At 46.1% G+C, this 23,735-nt stretch overlaps 2 protein-coding genes across 6 annotated transcripts in view; one reads left to right on the top strand and one right to left on the bottom strand.

The window, feature by feature from the left end:
- Nucleotides 1-2,204: 2,204 nt before the first annotated feature.
- On the top strand, nucleotides 2,205-7,781 carry desma (desmin a). 4 transcript variants are annotated; one of them, XM_086145971.1, is made up of 11 exons: nucleotides 2,205-2,871; nucleotides 3,577-3,637; nucleotides 3,759-3,854; nucleotides 4,511-4,672; nucleotides 4,754-4,879; nucleotides 4,964-5,074; nucleotides 5,319-5,428; nucleotides 5,528-5,580; nucleotides 6,062-6,198; nucleotides 6,327-6,369; nucleotides 7,087-7,781. In XM_086145971.1, the coding sequence occupies exons 1-11, from the start codon at nucleotides 2,291-2,293 to the stop codon at nucleotides 7,164-7,166; spliced, it is 1,560 nt and encodes a 519-aa protein (XP_086002097.1). In that variant the 5' UTR covers nucleotides 2,205-2,290; the 3' UTR covers nucleotides 7,167-7,781. The 4 variants fall into 4 exon arrangements, with proteins under 4 accessions (XP_086002097.1, XP_086002099.1, XP_086002098.1 ...); XM_086145972.1 differs by having other exon boundaries at nucleotides 2,206-2,871; nucleotides 6,104-6,198; XM_086145973.1 differs by lacking the exon at nucleotides 6,327-6,369.
- A 964-nt stretch (nucleotides 7,782-8,745) lies between these two features.
- tmem198aa (transmembrane protein 198aa) overlaps nucleotides 8,746-23,735 on the bottom strand; it is a 34,753-nt gene continuing 19,763 nt past the window's right edge. For both annotated transcript variants that reach the window (XM_086145969.1, XM_086145970.1), the window contains exons 3-7: nucleotides 21,476-21,714; nucleotides 19,681-19,893; nucleotides 17,877-18,000; nucleotides 13,163-13,476; nucleotides 8,746-12,130 (exon numbers count right to left, since the gene is read on the bottom strand). In XM_086145969.1, coding sequence (XP_086002095.1) covers nucleotides 11,978-12,130; nucleotides 13,163-13,476; nucleotides 17,877-18,000; nucleotides 19,681-19,893; nucleotides 21,476-21,714 — 1,043 coding nt within the window. In that variant the 3' untranslated portion in view covers nucleotides 8,746-11,977. The remainder of the gene's footprint in view (nucleotides 12,131-13,162; nucleotides 13,477-17,876; nucleotides 18,001-19,680; nucleotides 19,894-21,475; nucleotides 21,715-23,735) is intronic.

The following is a 23,735-nucleotide window of genomic DNA, read 5'->3' as shown; positions in this document are numbered from 1 at the left end:
ACCCGCGGCAGCTGACACGGCATGCTGCTCTTTGAAACTCAAATACACGCAGGGCCTCATACAATGATGCGTCCAGACCCTCTTTCTCCAGCGACAACAGGTGAAAACTCACGAGGGAAGGAATACTTTCAAGTGACTCCTATAGAAATGTTCTATAGGCGGCGTGGGTATTTTTAAAGCGGGGGGGTTTACCGGCTAATAAATTAAAGTCCTCCGTCTTCAAGCCGGTTTGATTGTTTCCTCGAGGCTCGGCTCGGAAATGTTTTTTTTTTGGTGACGAAATGACGGGATGTAAGAAAAGGGAATGGATAGCGCGGATGAATAAAGGAACGAATCATCGATTCACACCGTATCTGACGGCGAAGCGGGTCGAATAACGTCTGTCTTTTTGCACTAAATTCAAGATTAATTCAAGAACCGTAAATGGTAAACTCTATTCGCAAAGGTTAAATTCCAACATGTCCCCGAGAAAACCAAAAGCCTGATATGATGCTAAATATAGAGTACAATGCATTGCACAAGCATGAAGTTCTGACTTGTTTTTCACAATAAGCTAATGTTTTGGGTCAGTGGAGGTCAGAGATGCGCATCATTCAACACCGGGGTTCTTTTGCACCCCGGTGACCGAAACGAAATGAACGCAGCTCCGTGCCCTCGCTCACGATTCCACCTCTAACTTAAACGGGCCAATGGCGTTTATTTATTTTTCCGGCCGTTCACACAACACAAACCATCCGCTCATACGGACCGGTGACGGGGTTCATCTCGCCAGGATCGCCAGCAATGATCACTCACTTGGGATTGTTTTGGAGAGACTCTGATGGTCCAAATCAGAGGCTGACCTTCTTGGCAATAGCTGCTTCTTATGTAACCGCCTTGAAACCCAACACAGACGGGCTGCCAACTCAGAATACGTGCATTATATGTATATATACTGCTCAAAAAAATAAAGGGAACACTTGAACAACACAATGTAACTCCAAGTCAATCACACTTGTGTGAAATCATAGTGTCCACTCAGGAAGCAACACACATTCATTTGGACTTGTTTTCAGGACATTACATCAAAGTTGGATCAGCCTGGAGTTTGTTTTTACACTTTAATTTGGAGTGTGATTCCTAATCCAGACCTCCATGGGTTGATACAATTGATTTCCATTGATCATTTTTGTGTGATTTTGTTGTCAGCACATTCAACTGTGTAAAGAGCAAAGTATTTCATAAGAATATTTCATTCATTTAGATCTAGGATGTGTTTTTTAAGTGTTCCCTTTACTTTTTTGAGCAGTGTATATATGATATATATGTGTGTATGTATGGATTCAAGTGGGGGGAGTCACGAGTGTGAGGGACGTTCCAGTCGTGTCTCTATCCGAGGAAAAATCTTGAAAAATCTCTGGTCTGCAGAGAAAACGTGCACCTCAGCGCTTCTTCAGCACGAGAGGATTTCTGATCGATGACGAGTTCGGTCGTGGAATGACGTCCGGAGGCCGTAGACGACGATTTCGCCGCGACGCGCTGGATGATGTTTCATTGGATTAAAAACACAAAACATAGTGTGAGGTGTAAAAGAGGCCACGCATGGAGTCAAGACATTGTCCCATATCTGACTTCCTGGCATTCCTGGCAAATATGACATTTTGGCATGAAAATCTGGGTCCAGACAAAGTTGGTGATTCTATAACAAAAAGTCCCCGGGAGGTAACGGAAACACGGATCCCGACACACACCGACGGCCGCCGTTGAAACCAGAGCCGCGGGACAGCTGAGTCAAAGGCTGGCGACGTCTGGAAGAAAACGCTTGAGTGGGAGTTTCGGACCGTAAGAATCCACGAGAACATCTGAGATGTCAAGATCGTGAAACAGGTCGAATTACCGATACAGATTTATTGGATTTATTTTTTTAACATCCCAATCGAGGGGGGATTTTTCGCTCGATGAATCTTAAAAATAAACCGAAAATCCAAAAATGACTTTTCCGTCGTTAAATCGGTCGACGGGAATATTTTCATTGTGACTGGATGACATTGAAAGTCGCGGGCGATCTCTCGCTATCGCCGTCCGGATTGAAACCCCTGCCAAAGTTATTCAGGAACGGGCGAGACGGGGGCGAGTACCAGAGGTTTACTGGAAGCGGAGGGAGGTCCGCGGGGGCGGGAGTGGGCGAGGCCATTCTACAAATAGCCGCGCTCGGCGTCCAAGCGCTCTTCACTTAGCCAATCCTTCAGTCGCCCCGTGGGACGGTCGGGTCTCGGCTCCTCAAGCTCCTCCGTCGAAAAGCCAAACAGCCATGAGCAAGTCCTACTCCTCCTCGGCCCAGAGCGCCTCCTCGTACCGCCGCACCTTCGGCTCCGGCGTGGGGTCGTCCCCGATGTCTTCCCTCTTCTCTTCTGGCGGAGGAGGTCGCAGCTCCTCCTCCAGCCACATGTCCACCAGGGTTTACGAGGTGAAGAGCGCCGGGTTGCCCTCCTACTCCAGCTACAGGCTGTCCTCCGGCGCCGGAGGCTCGGCCTTGGGGTCGTCCACGGCCGTCCGCACCTACTCCGGCGAGAAACTCGACTTCAACCTGGCCGACGCCATGAACCAAGACTTCCTCAACACAAGGACCAACGAGAAGGCCGAGCTCCAGCACCTGAACGATCGCTTCGCCAGCTACATCGAGAAGGTTCGCTTCCTGGAGCAGCAGAACGCCGCGCTGACCGTGGAGATCGAGCAGCTGAGGGGCCGCGAGGGGCCGGGCCGCGTGGCCGAGTTGTACGAAGAAGAAATGAGGGAGCTGAGGAGGCAGATCGAGGCCGTTACCAACCAGCGCGCCCGAGTGGAGGTGGAGAGAGACAACCTGGCCGACGACCTGCAGAAGCTCAAGCTGAGGTAGGCCGGAGGGGGTTTCTTTGCGTCGTCGCGGCGATCCAGAAAGTGAGTCGCTAAAGACCGTGGTTGTTATTTTGGAGAGAGAGAGAAATCATGAACACGATAACACATCCAATCATAACCTGCGTTACATCGCAAAAGGGGAAAAAAAAGATACGAAACACAAGACGTGATTATAAAACTAAGAGCAAAACAAAAACAAACATTTAAACTGTAAAGGGGCGACTTAAAGTGAAGTGTTTGCATATTTGTGTGTGTGTGCGGTCTAATTGGAGCTGAATTCCTGTCACCGCAGCAGCAAGCAAAGTCGCTTTGCACACACACACACACACACACACACACACACACAGAGGTGGACCAAACATTTTAGAGAACACTGGTTGTTGTATAGAAAGTGTACTTTCCATGTGTTACGTCCTCTGTGGGGAAGGGGAACGTTGCCTCGCCCGTCACCTTTTGTGAATTCTCACACACCATAATAATAGCCTCTGCGCACACACACACACACACACACGCAAATGTGGCTGAGGATACACACTCAGCTGCGTTCAACAGATTTCCGTCTGACTCCTGCAAAACTTTGACTGGAGTTCCTGTGTGTGTGTGTGTGTGTATTTATTGAACTGGATGAATCACCAGGTGTTCACTTCTTTTCTTAAATATCAAAAAAGAATAACGCTATTCTCTCCGCTGTTCTGGTTTCAGACTGCAGGAGGAGATTCACCAGAAGGAGGAGGCTGAGAACAACCTGTCGGCCTTCAGGGCTGTGAGTCCTCAAACTCTCCTTCTCTTTCGTATCTTCTCCCGTCATGGATCCAGACCTTTCTCTCTCTCCGTCGGTCATTCTGCTTCCTCTTGTTTCTCCATTGCCTGCGTCTCCTCCCCAGGACGTGGACAACGCGACTCTGGCCAGGCTGGACCTGGAGAGACGCATCGAAAGTCTGCAAGAGGAGATCGCCTTCCTGAAGAAGATCCACGAAGAGGTTCGTCGATCGGTTCGCGAATTCTTCCGGGCGTTTCGTATTTCGGTCGACGCGGAGTGAAATGCGGAACGTATCCGAGCCTCCGCCGGCATGCAGCTCTCCAAAGGGATCTGCTATTTCACACTCAAGCGCACCAGCTGTCTTTAAGAAACCCGTTTTGCACATGAAGGCGTTTCCGTTCCCGTCTTTCCCGTCCGCAAAACCAAATCAAAAATCAAATATCAATACGTTCACGGGCAGGTTTAGAAGTCACATTTAGACGCGTGTCCAGGTGCTTCCCGTCTTTTCTGCCTCAACTTTGACCTCTCAGAAATGCCGAGCTGCCGATTGGTTGAAGGAAGCGCGTCAGCTGCCGTGTGTATTTGTGTGTGTGTGTGTGTGTGTGTGTGTGCCGAACAGATGCAAAGCTATTAATATCTTTCACCAGGAGACAGCTGAGTTCTAGGATTTGCACATTTCAGCTACAAGCTCATAAATCAACACCGCGTGTTTCTTGAAAGGAGTTGAAAATTTCACATTTCAAATTTTCTTCCCATGAACGTTTCGATGGTTGTCGTTACAACGTAAATCACCGATGGAAATACGCGCGGAGATGTTACGGTATCGATTGTTTGAAGTGAATTTCCGCATTTTTTGTTTTCTTTCTTTCTTTCCAGGAGATCCGCGAGCTGCAGAGTCAGATGCAGGACACGCAGGTGCAGATCCAGATGGACATGTCCAAACCCGACCTGACCGCCGCTCTGAGGGACATCCGCGTGCAGTACGAGTCCATCGCCGCCAAGAACATCGCAGAGGCCGAAGACTGGTACAAGTCTAAGGTCGGGCGGCACAAACACACACACACACACACACGCACACAGTGGACTGAAGATGCATTAAAAGCCTCTTTGCTCCTGCAGGTGTCGGATCTGAACCAGGCCGTGAACAAGAACAACGACGCTCTGCGTCAAGCCAAGCAGGATACCATGGAGTACAGACACCAGATCCAGTCCTACACCTGCGAGATCGACTCTCTGAAAGGAACCGTCAGTACCGACCCTCCTCCCGGAATGACTCTTTCTCGCTCCTCATCCGAAATTTTGACCGCTGACATCTTTGTTCCCCCGCAGAACGAGTCTTTGCTGCGCCAGATGAAGGACCTGGAGGATCGCATGAACCGCGAGGCCTCTGGTTACCAGGACACCATCGCAAGGCTGGAGGAGGACATCGCCAAGATGAAGGTCATTTGTTTGCTAAATGGAGCATTTTAAATGTATCCACGTGGCTTTAAAACAGGGCTAAAAAGTTGAGAATGGATTCATTTTTGGGATGATCATTGGATTTGACCGCTCGTTCGTTCGAATGAATGCAAACCGGCAACGGAAGGCCGTCATAAATGACATTTTAACAGGGTTCCTATTTAAATGTTTCCCTTACGGTGGGGATTTCAGCACTAACATGATCCAAACCCGCCCCGCTTTCCAGGACGACATGGCTCGTCACCTCAGGGAATACCAGGACCTGCTAAACGTAAAGATGGCGCTGGATATTGAAATCGCAACCTACCGCAAACTGCTGGAGGGAGAGGAGAGCAGGTCGGTTCCCCCTTTTTTTATTCGAACCGTAATATTTAATCGATCGTCATCCCAAGTTTGCGGTCGATTGTAACTTATGGGTTTCAATTCGCTTTCCAGGATCACCACCGCCATCCCCGTCCAGTCCGCGTACTCCTCGATCGGATTCAGAGGTGAGAGAAGCACAAACGGTTCTTGTAAAATATCCCCAGAGCCGGTTCATTGTCCATGTAGTTCAATGGGGGGGAAATAAAGACTAATTATAACCAATAACTTTATATGGGCGTTGCTATTTCGAGAGAATTCCCAGTGGCGTTTAGGTGCAGTGACACATCCCGGCCACTAGGGGGAGACATACCACAACCCCCTGGGCTCTTTTGGCTTTTCATGGAAGTAATAACAGAACTTGACCTGTCGGGTCAAATAAGCCATTTATCTCGTTCATAATAGGCCTAGACATTATTACCGCTCCACTCTACTAGTTCTCTTAGGAAAACCCTGAGCGATAATTAAACACGATTTATCCGGGACGCTTGCAATTAATAACGCGGCTTTGACTAAACGACATCTGGAGTAGAGTAGTGCGTTCTCTTCTCCTCGCCGTCGACGGAGCGTCGTTACGCCGAATATTTGATAAACGCGGTGCTTCCGCAGAAGCCCGAGCTCCCGTAAACGGCTGCTTGACCGTCTCTGCAGAGACCAGTCCCGAGTCGCAGCATCAGCAGCGTTCCTCGGAGGTTCACTCCAAGAAGACCGTCCTCATCAAGACCATCGAGACCCGCGATGGAGAGGTGAGGGCTCGCGCGCGCTTGCACCGACACACTCAAACACACACACACACACACACACACACACACATACATACAGAGACGCACGCACGCGACCAATCATTTTGACTTTGACTTATATTCTCATCTAGATTGATGATGAGTATTCTGAGAACCAGGGCGATGTAAGTCCCAGTAAGTCCCAAAGTCCCATCTATCTTCACCACATCTGCTCACAACAGAACGGCCGAAGCCGACTTAGAACGCCTTTGAGTTTTCAATCACTCGGCTCAAAATACTTTAATATTGATCGGTATTCAATACGTTACTTTGCTGCTATTATTTATTGATACGCTCGGCAAGATTGACATCTGCACAACAGAAGAGGTCACGGCGAGCGTTAGCGCCGCAGGGGAAACTGCAGCGGCAGAAAATAATCGTATTTGATATTTAATGCAATTTGACCGGAATTCACAGCATGTCTTATTGAGCAGATTTCATAAAATATTCTGAATGAATATTGTTAATTTAGCTGCTCTGCTACACGCACGTGATGTAAAACATAATCACGAGTGGCCTTGTTTCCACGAAACAAAGTAAAAATGCCTTTTTTTAATCATCCAAACGAAAATCTCCAAAGCGTTAGTTACAAATAAATAAACAAAATACATAAAATAGATTACGAGAGGGCCCTTCGAGGAATATAAACCAGAAATGTGATTGTTTGGTGCAAATTTAAACGCCTCCGGTATATTCATTTTACGAACGGCGGCGCGCTTTGCACAGAACGGCGATCGGGGTTTACCGCCGATGGAAAATACTCGCACACATTATCTTCAACATCCAGAAGTTCTCGACGTGCACGGCAATCCTCGCCGTTCCGCTTACGACGTCTCGCCTCTCCTTTTCCAGGTGGTGAGCGAGTCGACGCAGCACCAGCAAGACATCATGTAAACAAGAAGAAGAGGAGCAAGAAACAGATTTCTGAATAAATGAATAAATAAGATTTGGCATCTCCGTACTTCTGCAGCTCGGCGACTTACGTGCCCGTTTCTAGTCGCTGAATTCCGGCTCGTCGGTGGAAACGTTACGCACGAAAGCAATAGAAACAATACGACAGTAATGCACATTTACAAGATCTAATGCGGGCGCTTTGTTTAGCCTTGTTTGGAAATAAAGGGCATTCCATTTCTTTCTTTCTTTCCGCCATCACCTGCCCTCTCAGAACCCTTCCTGCCAAGTGATGTCTGCAAAAGTACTTCCATCCTCAGAAGACCATCTCATCAAAAGAGTTTGTTTTTGTATTTTTAACTCCATCTTTGAAAGGCCCCGGTTGAAAAGGCGCGGCCGAAGGAAGCCGCTAGCGAACGTATTCCAAGCCTGTTTGTGCGAATGTTTGACCGTAGGACTCGAGGACGGGACGGCTCGTGTTTGTTTAAAACCGATACGAGCGACGAGGGGATTTTCTTTGTGGAACATCAGCATGTCGCAGATGAGGAACGAAGCCGCGTGTGACGTTTGCGGTTGTGAGCCGGACGTACCATCGTACCAAGGCCGTCGCGCTGCTTCACTGGACCGAACAGCTCAAATAAAGACACCAGTTATCATTCCGGCTCCTTTACTTCTTGTAACGATTCTCGTATCGGCGCTCCGTGATGATGCCTTCCCCTCCGAGCGTGGGGTAATTAGAGTTATTATGAAGGGGGCGGCACTGTGGCGCGGTGGTTGGCGCTTACCAGCCAGAAGCTCCCTGGATGGCACTCCTTCCTGTGTGGAGCTGCACAGGGTTCCTCTGGGGTCTCAAGTTTCCTCCCACTGTCCAAAAACATGCATTAGTTTTGTTAAAGACCCTAAATTGTGAGTGAATGGTTGTATATCTGTGTGTGTGTGTGGGCCTGTGATTGACAGGTGACCCATCCACCGAGTGCAGGAGAAGCAGGACTGATCACGGATGACCACGTAGCAGAACAGAGCATATATACATATATTATTTTCCTCTGTGCTTCTTCACCTGGATTCCTCTTCTGAAGTGAACTCTGCTCGTTGCATTGTGATAAGAATATTGTTCCGGGAGGTTTCAGCTTGTCATCCCTTAACGTTAAAATCAAAACCGCATCTTTGGTTTTCTTCCGGCACGAGTCGGGCTCCGGAGAGGATCGACGTGGGTAACGGGTCGGGTCCAGGCGGCGGATCCGTCCGACTCGAGCTTTGCATCGCTGGGAAAGTAGATTAGCGGAATTTAAGTCTTGTGTTTGAAGTCACTGGAGTGAAAATGTCTGCAGAGATTGTGAGGAAACAAGCAAAAACAAAAAAAAAGGGGGTTGCAGCAAAAGCAGACAGCCGTCTGGGATGAACAGCGGAAAGAGGAGGAAACGAGGGAGCGAAGAATGCGCCGGAAAGGACATTCAAAGGGAAAACACTTGCTTGATGTTGTTTGTATCAGGAAACTGGAAAATTTATGATACCCGTTCAATTATGGTGACGTGTTATTGGAATATTACGGTGAATTGAAAACTCCCATTACAAAAAGTCAGGCCCAGTCAAGACGGTGCGCACATATGAGCCTTCGGATACAGTTTTCCTTTTTATTACGATTATTATTATATTATTATTACCACAGAATGTTACAGAACAGACATGACGGTCAGCCTCTCCCTTCTCCTCCTCATTAAGAGCTGCAGATGACTTTACATTTCATTGCAAACAAAGAGGGCGAAAGAAAAGACGACAGGTTGAGTTTCAAAGGAAAAGCGTAATTAAGGAAGTGTCTGTGTGTGTGTGTGTGTGTGTGTGTGTGTGACAAACTCCACGTGACAAACACAAGAGACCAGACCATTTGTAGAATCACAGAGTTTATCACATTTTAGGTCCATATTAATCCATGCTAACAATGATAATAATATTAATAATAATAATAATAACAATAATAAATGACCAGGTGATTTGTGGGAATGGAAGCGGAGAGGCAGGAAAGTGATTTTTCTCTCTTTGAACGCGATCCAGTCGTTCAAAAGGGCTTTCAGAACCCGGTCAGGTGAAAGCCAAGCGCCCGCAAAACAATCGGCTGCATAAAAGACATGTTGTCATGATGTAAAACATGGATACGGTCAGACCCTTTTACACTTTAGAAATTATTTACAGATCAGTATCTACAATACATGTGTTTCCCACATATTAAAAGAGAAATATTAAATAAAAAAAAAAAAGTTAACAAGGTGTGAAGTTGACATTTCTGAATTCAATCACTTTTCCAAATGATAAAAGGGCAATATTTTGTCTGTTTAAAATATGGGAAAAAAAAAAAAAAAAAAAAAAAAATTATAACCACTATAAGATAAACCACTAAAAGATGGCGGAACTAGCGAGAGGAAAATTAAAAACAACCACGGCTGCAGACGTTAGCGGAGGAACAGCGACACGGACGTTTAAAAAGGAGTCTTGGCGTGAGACCGGAGACTATTCGGAGCCCTTTTCACGGACAGCTCGGCTTCATCGGTGAAGAAGAGAAGGGGACGGTTATCGAAAGCGACGTCGTAAACTGTCGATCGGACGTTTCCACGGGACAACAGTGACACACCGGAACACGGACACGTTGTAAACAGATACACAAGGAGTCTTCATGCAGCAATGAGTTACAGCGACAGGACCGCGTTTCATCACACAAAAGGCCTGCTCGGTCACACACAACTCCAGCATTTTGCGGCAAAAGGTAAGAACAAATCAGAAATCGACAAAATCTCAAATAAAAAGGACACCAAAATGAATTAGAATGAGTTTTCCGGCCTGGTCAAGCCTTACTCTGTACAGTAACGCGTCGTGTCGGTGTCCCGGAAGCCGTTAAAAACTTGTTCCCGGTAACAAAAGAGACAAATAAAACCAAACCGGACGGGCTGCGTTTGGGATTTCCGCACGACGACGTCATTGTCGGGAACGCGTTTGGACTCAAAATCAAATCCCAGACGAACCAACGCGCGAACACAAGCGGGGAATGATCAGAGTCCGGTTGTAAACATTAGAGGGCGCCGTTTGCAAAGTTCATCCGCCGCGTTCCTTCATGAACCCGTGATCCTCTCCTCGTGTCGTCACCGGGGACTAACACTCACCAGGAGACGAAGGAGCTTAAAAACCGAAACCTGGGACCAAACGGTCCTTTTCTCATCACACGAGAACCCCCGTTTGAGCCCGTATTTGGTATAATCCATCCCTTGCCCCGGGGCCCATGTGTCCACTCCAACACAAAAGCACGTACTATATTAAACACGTTCACGGCCATGAATTGTCCGCCGCGAGTGCACGGACGCACGCACGGGATTCGTGACGGTCAATTTCCCGGAGAAGGCGGCGATGGAAAACTGCTACGTTTCTCGACGCCGAGGCAACACACTCATAAAGGGTCTAATTCACGCGAGAAAAACGGAGAAATCTCTTGGAGGGTGAAAAAGGAAGGGAAGAGGCGTGAATTGTGTCAACAAACAAACGCATACAGGATATTTAACACGTTCTGGGTTTGTTTATCCGTCTCAGGCCTGCGGTTAAGCGGCAGGCGATGCACGTTGGGTGAAAAAAAATTAAAAAATCAATGTTGGCAATGACAGAGGTGAGATCGTCCACGAAATGCAGAGCTTGGATTTTTGGAGTATTTTACAGTAAACGTCTTCGGTATGATAAAAAAAATGGCTTTAAATTCAAAATCGGTCCGATCCGTCGGGATCGTAATATCAAAAGTACAAGAGCTCGTTGTCAAGAAAAATGTCCAAATTAGCGTTTGATCGATCGGATTGCTACTTGGCACGCTTTGCTGTCGGCGCCGGGAATGCGCCGATCCAATATCAGCAGATCTCATCGGTCGTAAAATCCAAAGCATCAGGTTCAAAGTCAGCAGTTGGCCGTACTGAATTTTCATTTGTTGATACAATTGAAATAAAATTGGAAAAAAAAAAAAAAAAAAACGCTTCAAAATCAGAATCTGTCAGTATTCTAAATTAAATAGCTGGCATGAACCTACAAGCCGCATTAAAATCAGAAAACATGAGGGCAGCTTTGAAATCCAGCTGGGAGTCTGCGCGCTTCTAACAAATTGATTATAGTTGTAGTCAACTTCCATTTGAGTCAATACTGATCTGCATGCGAAACTGGCCGACCAGAAATGGTTTGATCCAACGGAGCCGGTCGGTATTTTGTTCACGAAAGATGTTTCTTCAAAGGGAATGTTAGACTCAGACCTGGATTTGAGGGGAAAAACGGAGAGACCCGGCGAACAGACGATTTCACGGACACCTTAACGGAGCGTCTCTTAAGAGGAGAACAATAAAGAGAAAACTCGCTCTGCCGCCTTCCGCAGAGGATGCTTTATAGAAGCATTAAAAGGAAGTGAGCCGCTCCATTAACTACCTTGAAGGCTCATTAACGGTGAAGTTAGCGCCGCTCGGTGTCGGCCAGGTGGATCCCTTTGTGCGCTTTTTTCCCGCTGTACAATGAGTGTTGATTACCCCCCCGCCCGCCCCGCTGTTTCCCGGCGTTTCCCCCCAAGAGGGACTTCGTATGGCTTAAAGCAACCAGACATCCTTCAGGTAAAATGTCCTGCGGTATCTTTTCTTTTTTAAGGGTTGAAAGTGGCGTAAAGGAAAGAGAGGGAGGGACGGCGAGGCGACGGCGCGTCCTCGTCTTTCATCCGTCTTTGACGTGGAAACAAAAAAAAAAAAAACGGGCGACGCGATGACCTCCGAGGGGGTCGGGCGGCGGAAAGCCCGCGCCTTGGTTTCCTTTCATTTCAACACGCCGGCGTCTCTGAAACCCGGCCGTCTCAGATGCGAACCGGGGGCCCGCTGGGGGCCGTGAGGGGCACTTGAGAGCCACAGTCGTAGTCCAGCTCCGCCATCCGGGAGCGGCTCATCATTCGACTGTGGGAATACGCTCGTCTGTCCGTCTGTCTGTCCCTGAAGCTGCGGATGTAACTCTGAAACAGAGGGGAAAAAAAAAAAAAGAGAGTTGACGGATTTGATATAAAACGACACGACTGGTTTCAAAGACGACCGAGCCTCCGAATATCGCTCGTCTAAATCCCTGAGCGCTTTGCGGTTTCTGTAAGAGACGGACGATTTCTGCGATGCCGTTCTTCTTCTTCTTCTTCTTCTTCTTTCGGCTTTTCCCTTCAGGTGTCGCCACAGCGAGTCCACTTTCTCCATCTAACCCTATTCTCTGGATCCTCCTCTCTCACAACAACTACCTTCATATCTTCTCTCACGACGTCCATAAATCTTCTCTTTGGTCTTCCTCCAGACCTCCTGCCTGGCAGCTCCAATTCCAGCATCCGTCTACCAATATATTCTCTCTCCCTCCTCTGTCCATGACCCAACCATCTCCGTCTGGCTTCTCTGACCTTCTCTCCAAAACATCTAACATGTGCCGTTCCTCTGATAGACTCATTCCTGATCCTCTCCATCCTGGTCACTCCCAAAGAGAACCTCAACATCTTCATCTCTGCAACCTCTCGTTCTGCCTGCTGTCTTTTGGTCATTGGAACAGTTTCTAGTCCAAACATCATCGCTGGTCTCACCACTGTCTTGTACACCTTTCCTTTTATTCTGGCCGATAGTCTTCTATCACATAGAACCCCTAACACTTTTCTCCATCCATTCCAACCTGCTTGGACCGTCTCTTCACCTCTTTTCCACACTCTCCTACGCTCTGGACTGTTGACCCTAAGTGCCTGAAATCCTCCAGCTTCTTGATCTCCACTCCCTGTAGCCTCACCGTTCCACCCGAGTTCCTCTCATTCACACACATATATTCTGTCTTGCAGCGACTAACTTTCATTCCTCTCCTTTCCAGATCACACCTCCACCTCTCTAGATGTTCCTCTACCTGTTGTCCGATTTCCGCGATGCCCGATCGACTAAATAATGTAATATCGCGTGAGAGCGAATGGATAAAACAACAACGCGGCATCATCTCCGCGCGCTTTTGTTTAAGCCTCTTTGCATCTTACCGGCGAGAGCACGTCTCCTTCGAAGCGCCTCTTGTTGTTGGCCTTGCGGTGGAAGCCCGGCTCCGTCTGAGGCAGAGGGACCTTCGGCGGCTGGGAGCTTTGAGAGGCGTGCTGGGGGTCGGACGTCCCCGGGTGGTGGTACTGCTGGTGGTGGTGGTGGTGGTGGTGGTGATGCGTGTGGTCCTTTGGCTTCTGGTTGGTCTTCTGGCTCTGCCTCTTCTTCTTCTTCTTATTCTCCTTCTCCTTTTTTAGCCTCTCCTCCCGCTGGCGGATGCGCATGAGCTGGACCCTCCTTTGCTGCCGGCTCAGAACCACTGAAGACGGGAAACGTTTATTTAATGGGAACGGTAGAATGCTGGGGACGAATTACATGACCTGAGAGGAATAATGAGATTAAAAAAAATATCTTCATGGGAGTTCCATCTTCAGGGACGGGGTCTGAGCGGGATTCTAAGAAAAAAAACAGAGACGACCCTTGACCCTTCCTTCTATAGCAGGGGTGGGCAATTATTTCGGCAAGCGGGCCACATTTTACATTTAACTTCTATATCATGTAAATTGAACAATATAAAAACTGTAATTTAAATATTTACATTTTTCGGCATTTTATTTCAACTTAATCATCGATGATCACATAAATGCACCGACATTATTTTGAATGCAATCATCCATACAAAATCAAACAAAAGGAAAAATATAGGGAGTTTCTGAATTTATCATTGATTGAAAATATTTGTTAAAAATATTCAAAGAAATTGTTTGGCCCGCGGGCCGTCGAGTGCCCAGGTCTGTTCTATAGGAAGGGTCAGAGCTGGATGAGGAGGAAAATGAGGTGGTTGTCTCAGCCCACTCACATCCTGCTTATTTTTGTTTGTTTTATTCTTGTTGTTGTCAATCTATGTTTTTGTTTATCTATTTTCACCTTTACTGTCTTTTTTTCTTCCATTTTGTCCATTCTCATGCTTGATGTTATTGTTTTTTTGCCCTGCAGTCTATTTATTTGTGCCTTGTCTAATTGTCTCTCTATTTGTATTTATATTCATATTTATTGACACTACTACTGTTACACTGCCGCGGCAAAATTATTTCCCTTAAGGGGATCAATAAAGTTTATCTTATCTTAAAAAGCGTTTCCATTACCGCCGGTGAGCTGATCTTTGTCTGACTGGATGCACGAGCGGCTCCTGACATATTGTGCGTGGGTGCGTCTTCCAGCCATTTTTCACACCGTCCGAAGCAAACGACGTGCGAAATACATCACGTCTTGCTCTTCATTAATTGCCGATGTAATTATTTGTGCAGATACATGAGAGTGTGTGTATGTGTGTGTGTGTGTGTGTGTGTGTGTGTGTGCGCAACTGTTTGCGAGGATCCTGGGTTTAATGATTTAATAATAGCGAGCGAAATGTAATTGCCCCGTTTCATCATTTTCATTACAGAGGACTGACAAGTAGACCGATTCAGTTGGTCCTGCAAGGTAATGTCACGGTCTTTGTATGTACAGTGTGTGTGTGTGTGTGTGTGTGTTTGGAGGGGTTATGTGCTCTATTGTTTCTTTGTGCAGTTAGACGGCTAACGAGGCACCATCTGCTCTCGAAATGCTTAATGATACCCCTCTTTACTTTTCCTCAGCTCACCCCCTCTTGGGCCTCTCTGGCCAAATGCCACTGTGTGTGTGCGTGTGTGTGTGTGTGTGTGACAGAATATGATCGTCTGTGTCTATCTTTTTTAAGGTCCAACCGGAGAGCATTATGTTAATGAATGTCCTCAGAGGTCCAATAAAAAGAGGGCGGTGATCGTGCTAATTCGTTCACATCTGTGCCCGCCGCGTTACTCAGGCAGCTGACACACACACACACACACACTTTCCCCCGTCGGCCGAGCGCGAGCGCGCCGCACACCCGATCCCCCCACGCTTCACGTGCACCTGTTCTCTCTTTTCTCTCCCACGTCGAGCCCTGTCGTCCCCCGTCCGTCGACGCGCCGCTAAAGACAAACCCCGACTCCGTTCCAACCCCAGGAAAAGGGGCTCTATAAGCGATACTGCGACGGCCGTCGCTGACCCGGCTCTTATTACAGAAGAGCAGGAATCGCAATAACATTCACAGAAGTTCATTTCCTGCAGCAGCGCCCCTCGTTTGTCAAAGTCACAAGTCACATATGCGGCAAAATGTAATGCAGCTCGGGCGCAAATATGACTATGGCTATCACACACACACACTGTGTGCTTTTACTGTGGTATCGAAAAGCTCTGCGACGTCGACTTTGGATGTTGTTTGGAAGTGCTTATGCACGGCGTGTTCTTGCAGTGTTTAGGAATGCGGAGCCAGCTCTCGCTGAGAAGCATTGCTGTGTCACTGTCAAAGGCCAGGGCTGCTTTGCCGATGGAAAACTATTATCCAAACTTCATCTTCATCCGAGAGATTACATAATGACTAATAAAAAGAAAGATTTTAGCTCGTGCATTTCTTTCAAGGAAAAAAGGGAAGACTAACTCCGAGTCAGTCACACTTCTGTCCACTTGGGAAGCAACACAGATTCATTTGGACTTGTTTTTAAGGACACGACATCGACGTTGTGTGTTTTTCCGCTTTCGTTTGGAGCTCGACTCCAAATCCGGACCTCCACGGGTTCATACATCGGATTTCCACCGATCATTTTGGTGTGATTTTGAAGTCGGCACATTCAACGATGTCAAAAACAAAGCATTTCCTAAGAACATTTCATTCATTCACATCTCGGACGTGTTATTTTAGTGTCCCTTTATTTTTCAGAGCAGTGTATAGAACACAGAAATGTATATTGGCACATTCTATTTCTCTATAGTCATTGAGGATCATTTTTGAATTGTCCAATCCCATGTTTGTGGAATGAAAACACACTTCTTCTCGAGTGGACAGATAAAGTTTCTTACCGCTGAGCCCCCCTGACAGCGTCTCTTGTTTAGTCCTATTGCCTGAAGCTATCTGGTCTGTTGTTGCTCAAGCGAGCGAGAGAGCGAGCGAGGAGGAGGAAACCATAATCTTTGTTGTTCTGCCTCAGCCTGGCTGCGTCTGCATGCTTCCATCATGCTGCGCTGCAATCACTGATATGTGAACAAGGATGTGTGTATGCAGTCTTACCATCTGTGTTGTGGCTGCTTTCAGAACAGATTTAGGTATATTTCCACACACACACACACACACACACACACACACACAGAATTCTCCCCGTTCTTGTAATGATAATGATTCCTGGAGCAGTTAAAATGGTTGCTAAACACATCGTGTGTTTCAGGGTAACACCGTCGCAGCTTGTTGTGACCTCATGTCGAGACAGAAAGTGTTATTGTACTTCTGTGTACCAACATGTGTGCACATTAAACGCAAAAACATTAGTGAGGAGGTCGAAGGATGCGGTTTACAGTATAACCTTAATTTTTTGCGGGGGTTACGTTCCAAAAAGAACCCGTGATAGGCAATTCTTTTTTTACAATTATTATACAATTAAATACTCTATTATACATTGCTGCTGTCGTCCTTACATTTTTTTCTTCCTTCTTTATGGAACGAACGGAAGATTCATTCATTCCGTAATGCCGACCGACAGCCGCATAGCTTTTAGCTTCCCTTAGCATGTCCAGAAGTTCAACTTTATCTGCGATAGATAGTATCTTCCGCTGCCTTTTGAGCGTTTTGTCAACATTATGGGCTTTAGAGAAACTCGAAATTGCGAGAGAATTTGCACGTACGTCATGTAAATTTGTCAAGCTGTTTTACGTACGTGTACATATTAAACTGCAACGTTATTGACGCACAGGTAGAGAAGAAGCGGAGTGACTTTTTAGCCAATCAGAATGCAGAACACAATGCACCATGCAAATCCGTGAAGTAGCGAAACCGTGAAAAGTAAACCGCGTTATAGCGAGGGATCATTGTATTGCATATACACTGCTCTGGAAAAATAAGGGGAACACTAAAATAACACATCCTAGATGTGAATGAATGAAATATTCTTAGGAAACACTTTGTTCTACACATAGTCGAATGTGCCGACAACAAAATCACAGCAAAATGATCAATGGAAATGAAATGTATGAACCCGTGGAGGTCTGGATTTGGAGTCACACTCCGAATGAAAGTGGAAAAACACAAAAAACGTTGACGTTTTGTCCTTAAAACAAGTTCGAATGAATCTGCGTTGCTTCCTAAATGGACAGAAGTGTGATTGGCTGGGAGTTACATTGTGTTGTTGAAGTGTTCCCTTGATTTTTATTTAGCAGCATCTATTTTCATGCACGGTTATAAAAGACCTCAATTCCAGCGGTGGCATCTGAGGTAAATATTGTTTTTTTTTCCTGCGGGCAGCTTTGTTTCAGCGTTATGCCGGAAGCATATTTTATTGTGATTCGAAATTCAATTTCATCTCCATCCACAGGAGTATGTGTGCTTTTTTTGGGGGGGGGGGACCAAATCCCCTTTATTTCATTACGTGCGTTATTGGAATAACCCTAAGAGATCGGCATCAAAGCGTCGCGTTTCCCACACTGGCGGAAGTTGAACACAAGGGCGCAGTTCAGCGTGAGGTTAATCTATTTGTACAGCCTTCGCTGTATTCGTGTCTCCCCACCAAAGCAAAGATAAAAGAAAAAGGAAAATAAATGTGATGTGTGTGTGTGTGTGTGTGTGTGTGACACCTGAGCTCCAAGCTGTGTCTCATAAACGCCGTAACTCACCCTCTGTGTGAGAAAATCCCTCGGCGGTGACTTTCCACTGTATCAGCACTCCGAGCAGGGCGAGCACCGGCCAAACCCCCAGGATCACCCAGGTGAACCAGCACACCGGCTTCTTCGGCGCCACCTGTGCGGAGGAGTTCCCGTTAAAATTAAACACAAAATCGGAGAATCGCGTCTCAAGTACGAGCCTGGGCGGCGATCGGGAGCGCGAATATGTCACGGTGCCTCAAACCATAACAGATTATAATTCTGATGTTTAATGAGAACCATGGAGACGTGATGGATTAATGACGTGCACGCTGGTAAAAGCTTGGCGGCGCCTCCGTCGGAGACCCTCGCGCCCACGCAGCAACTGGCAGAAACGCGCTTCTCTCCCTTTTTTTCTTCCGCTGACGAGTCCGGAGACCCGTGAAAGGGGCATTTTATTCAAACACTTAATCAGGGATGGATTTCCATTCATCGGCGCAGCGCCGCGGGGGAGGAGGCAGAACAGGACGACATTTATACAAGGGATCCGAGCACAGGGCCAGTTTTGTTTTAGAAAACTTGGAGAAAAGAAGATTTTCACACACCGACACACAGTTTTCATTTATGAATGCGGTCGGCTGGAAGCTTCCGAGGGCGTCTTGTTAGCCTTAAAAAGCGCCGGGCTGCTAAAGATTGACTGAGCCGCGGCAAAGTTACGTATAAATAACATTACAACAGAATTTACTTTAATCGCCGGAAACGACGCTCGCTTGATCTCGTCCGGTACTTTTCGCAATCCGATTGACGAACGAAAACATTTCCGGAAGGACGCTTTTATTTTTCCCTTCACTCCGAATGCGTGAACGCAGACTAAAGTAGATAAATTGGGCTTCTTGGGGGCGGGGGGGGCGGGGGGGGAGGATGGAAAAGAATAAAAGCCACCGCTTGTTTCTGAGTTTGCAGGTAAGCGGGGCGTCTCAGCCCATTTCCACAGCCAAATGAATGAGAAAAAAAAATGCGTCTGACTGCACAGTGAGTCATGGAATGGTAATTTGTGTTCTCTCCTGTGCGGCCTGCCGGCGGACGATAATTCTCCCTCCGACCGAGACTCGCTCTGCTCGCTTTTTGGTCGTATATTAGCGCGTCGCAGACGGCTCTGGAAACCGGGGTTCGGGGCAGCATGTCGACGAAGTGTCTCCATGTCAATGTTTATTTTAGACCTTCATTTGCCACGTGTCTAATTCGCTGGCGAACCCCAGAGCCGTCACCCTGCTGTCGCCCAGCTTTACTTTCACGTCTTGAAGGCAAAACAGGATCCTCATCACCGTTTCTTCTTTTCAGAATTGACACATTTCTTCCCGCCACCCCAATCTCTAGGAGGTTAGATCGATCCCTCTATCCGCTGAACACATCCTTTCTGTTTTCTGGTATTTTAACTGTATTTTCTTTTTGTACCCGCTGACATTTTCTGTTTTTTTTTTTTCCTGTTGGAACAGAGATGGTAAAAGCAAACACATATCGGGCCGGAATCCAAATGCAGCCTGGCTACATTTCATAAATATACATCTACGCACGATCTGGACACTTGCTCCGGAGTTTGCTTCGTGAATGTAATGTCTGATTAAATTAAGTTGTTGTTGTTCAGAGGATGATTTAATACTAAATCTAATCTGCGATTTAACAGCTCCCAAACAATAGCGGCGGTTAGATTTTTCCAGACGTAGCAACAATCTTTTTTCTTCGTACGCCACGGCGTGCCCGGAGTCGACTTTTTGGCCGACATATAGAGTCGTACAACCGTCCGCACCATTTCTCCTGGACTGTTTCGCCCACCTACCCGCAGTCTCTCGTAGACATAATGCACCAGGGCGAACAGCTCGATGAAGTAATCCACGGTGACGGTGATGATCGCCGAGCCGAAAGTGGCGGTGGAGAAAGTGACGAAGCAACGCTGCCACTGGAGAGTCAGGACGGCAAACAGCGTCCCGGAGCCGAGGAGAACGCCGAGGGGAACCCACACTGTTCTGGGATGGTAAAACTCCTCCATCACCTCAGAAGGAGAGAGAGAGATAAGGATTCAGGATTTAGAACAGGGGTCTCAGACTGTTAATATGTTGTGGTTTGAAATCCTGAAATCAAATCTTTGTTTTTTGTTTTTTTTCTCATATGCATCTGGGGGTTTGATACAGTGGGGTTTCAAAAAAAAAAAAAAAAAAAAGAAACAGGCAAGGAGAAAATGGAAAAAGCCACTTTGCAATATATTTTTTTGCTTCAAAATTTGAAAACATTTTTTTTTTTTAAGAAACAAAAGGTCAAGTGACATTATTAAAACAATATTTTCTTTTATCTATAAAAAACACAAAAACCATAGCAAAAAAAAAAACCAGGCAAAATTGAAAAGATTTAATAACCAGAATAGCCACCATTAGTCTTGTAAACATTGCACCTCCTCTTATACAAGCTACCAACCAATTTTCTAAAATTCTAATAACAATTTTTTTTTCTCTTAAGATTTTCTTCAATGATTTTCTCTTGTAACTCAACAATATTTTTAGGGTGTAATTTAACAATTCTTTTTTAATATTCATTTTTAATATGAATTTGTCATGTATTTTTTTCAGAGGTACAGTTAATTATATATAAAGATCTTTATAATTTACCCGTTTACCTCCTTTACTCTAAAACATAGAAAATATTTGGACTTAGAGTTACTTGATGATGTTGATGATTTTACTTCTCCGGCCCCGTTGACAGGATGATTTGTTTGTTGTGGCTGTGTGGCCCGGAGAAACATCTGCTGTATCGAATGATTTTAACTTCATTCAGGACAAAGGATAAACTGCAGGTTTGTGTCATTTGCAACCACTTCCACCTAATGCGCTCGTAGAAAACAACATGTGCTATGATGGCGTGGAAACACCGGGGCAGAGAAAGCAGACGAGCGATGAAGGTGACCTTTCACTGAAGACTTTATTGATTCTCTAGATTCCGGCGAGTTTTTCTTTGTCTTGAGGAAAAACGGGGCATTTTTCTCGGACTCTCCAATGTTCGCAACTCAAGTGGTTTTGGTGAAACTGACGTCAGGTTTTTTGTGATGTTTACTTGGCAATGAAGAGATAAATGCCTCTTTGAAAATATCTTTAAAATGTGTGTTTAATATAAATATATCCTTCAGTGGGAAACAAAATGTCATGCAAAATGCATTAACTTGAAATATAGGAGCAGTGAATTTCTATGAGATAGTCTAATCTCCTTTTGTCTCTGTTTGGTTACCGTGGTAATTGGGGATAAAACCGGATTTAGAAAATAACATCGACACACAGTTTATAACCCTCATATTTTCCCGACACCTCTTCATTTCGGGAGAACGGGTCGTGTGGTCGATTTCTATACGAAGTCTCTATTTGAGAGCCAAACTTACTTGAAATAAACAGATCCGTTCAATCACATGTTTGTTTCAACTGGTTACAGAAGAGCGCTGAGAAATCAACCGTGGATTTGGTTACTTGGCAACAGTATTGCCAGCGTTGGACTGTGGAAAATGTCGAACAACATTGATGCTTCTCGTCCCACGGTGCTTTTTAGTAGTTTTACAGAAAATGGCAGATTTTACACGAGCGCCGTTTCCTCACCACCAGCGAAGCGACTCCGACCAGCAGGCCCAGCAACAAGCCGACCATGAACAGCCCAACGCTCCGAACCAACATGGTCACCAGGCCGCACAAGGTCCCGATCCCGAGGCCGATGCCGACCGACGCCTCGATGCTCAGCTGCGTGTCCATCACCCGCTCCTTGTAGCACAGCATGAAAATCACCACCGAGCCAAACATGAGGCCTGTGAGGAACAACACCGCCTTGAAGCACCTGTAGCCTGCAGGACAGACATGGGAGGGAAAGAAAAATAAACGTTTCAGTCGAAGCCGAACAGACGCGGATCTTCGGTTGGCGCGAAGAGGCGAGCGTTTCACGGTTGCCGCCTAACTCACCTCGAACCGAGGCTCAAAGCGTCCCGTATGCAGCGCGACGCCAACTTTCTTGGGATTTCACAAAGTGCTCCAAGACGGTTCAACATGGTTTAAGAGGAAAACGTAATTGCTTGGCTTTATCATGTATTTTACTTTTATTTTCCACAAAATACATCTGAAATACATCAAATGCGCCCAAAGGCCGGATTGATAGTCGAGTTTGTTCAACAGAATCGAAGCTGTCTGAGTGACCATTATAAACATTGTGTTTGTACAACTTCTAAATCCTCATAGCAGTTTAATTCCACTTCTCTGGGTCAGCTGATTAGGAAATAAATTGCTTTCTGGTTCTGGGAGGGCGTCTCGAACAAACGAGTGTTTCTGTTGCAGGGACGCAGAATTGAAATGATGGTGTCTTGATGAAAAAGCCAAACGGCCGCGGGAAAACGGTTGGTAGTCGTTCGATTGGTTTCCTCACCGGGGGGGGAAAATGATAAACCGCATCCCAGAACCTTTATAAGCTTCAAAATATGATAGAAATCACATCACAAAAGGTCACGCACATTAATTAGTCCGCCGGCAGGCTGAACGCAGCAGCTGCTGTCCTTCCAGTTCCTTTTTCCTCTCTCGTCGAACGGCCCCTCCTCTCCTTCTTGGCGAGACCCTATTTTCTTCCCGACGCCGTGTTTAATATCTAATATGACTTATTGCCATAAAAAGCCAGTCGCGGAATCAAAAGGCCTCTCGTTAGCATTTGTTTTAGCCTCCTTCTCGGTTTGTTGACGTTTGTGATCCCCTCTATTTTCCGTCTGTACCCCCTCGCCTTCTGACTGGACTCGTTTCTCCAGGGAATTTACATCACATTGTTATCTTTGTGTAATCAGGCGTTGCGCAGCTGAGTCAAACAATACTCTCCTCCAAACTGTCGGCCCGGCCCCTCCCCCGTGACCATACCTCACACACTCCGCTGCTTTTTACCTTCCCTCGGAAAATCTACTCCCGTGTTTTTGCTCAATACACCCGCTTTTAGTTGAGGCCGAGACACGGCCAGTTCCTCACCGGGGACACGGTGTCTGTTAGCAGGCTGACAAATTACAAACTCCACCGTGTTCTGGGGGGATGGACTGAGAAATGCTCCAGATCTACAACATGGAGCCATTTAAACCTGTCCTTCGAAGATAGGCTTCTTTCAACACACACACACACACACTCACACGCACACACACACACACACACACACACACACATACACACACACATATATATATATATACATACACACATACATGTATATGTATATACACACACACACACACATAGATATATATATATATATATATATATGTGTATGTTTGTGTGTGTGCGTGCGTGTATGTGTATGTATATTGATATATATACATATATCTATGTGTGTGTGTATATACCCACACACAAATCCCCCCCACACACACATACAGAAATGCACACAAACACATACATATATAGAGACATATGTATACAAACATATATATACACATCTATATATATATATATATATATATATATATATATATATATATATTCACACACACATACACATATTACATATATATATATACCTATATATACACACATCTATATATGTATAGGTATATATACCTATACCTATAGCCTATATATATATAATATATATATAGGTATATGTATATAGCCCCACACACACATATAAATAATCCTTGCTCAACCAATAGGGTGGCCAGAATAGTTAGAGGCTATTATCATTTGACTTTTACAGGTGGGGAAAGTCGTACCACCTCACGTATGTGTTTTGTATTTCGTATCCCTACAAAAGCACCACTGGTGGTGCTGAAGTTCTTCAGCGTCTCCTCCGGGTCCAGAGCAACCCAGGGATTCCTGGAACTTAACCAGCCTTCCTTCTTGTTTGGTG

This window comes from Fistularia commersonii, chromosome 4 (assembly GCF_037954325.1).
Source record: "Fistularia commersonii isolate RoL2024-O1a breed Wild chromosome 4, RoL_Fcom_v1.0, whole genome shotgun sequence".
In the NCBI taxonomy this organism is placed as follows: Eukaryota; Metazoa; Chordata; class Actinopteri; order Syngnathiformes; family Fistulariidae; genus Fistularia; species Fistularia commersonii.
Note: the sequence above shows the minus strand (reverse complement) of the source record. Positions and strands in the feature narration are given on the sequence as shown.

What these genes read in the sequence shown, in the direction of transcription:
- desma (XM_086145971.1), top strand. Translation starts at nt 2,291, where the DNA reads ATGAGCAAGTCCTACTCCTCCTCGGCCCAGAGCGCCTCCTCGTACCGC. An exon ending in CTGGAGGGAGAGGAGAGCAG is followed by an intron (nt 5,429 to 5,527) that starts GTCGGTTCCCCC and finishes TTCGCTTTCCAG; the next exon opens with GATCACCACCGCCATCCCCG. An exon ending in CCAGGGCGATGTAAGTCCCA is followed by an intron (nt 6,370 to 7,086) that starts GTAAGTCCCAAA and finishes CTCCTTTTCCAG; the next exon opens with GTGGTGAGCGAGTCGACGCA.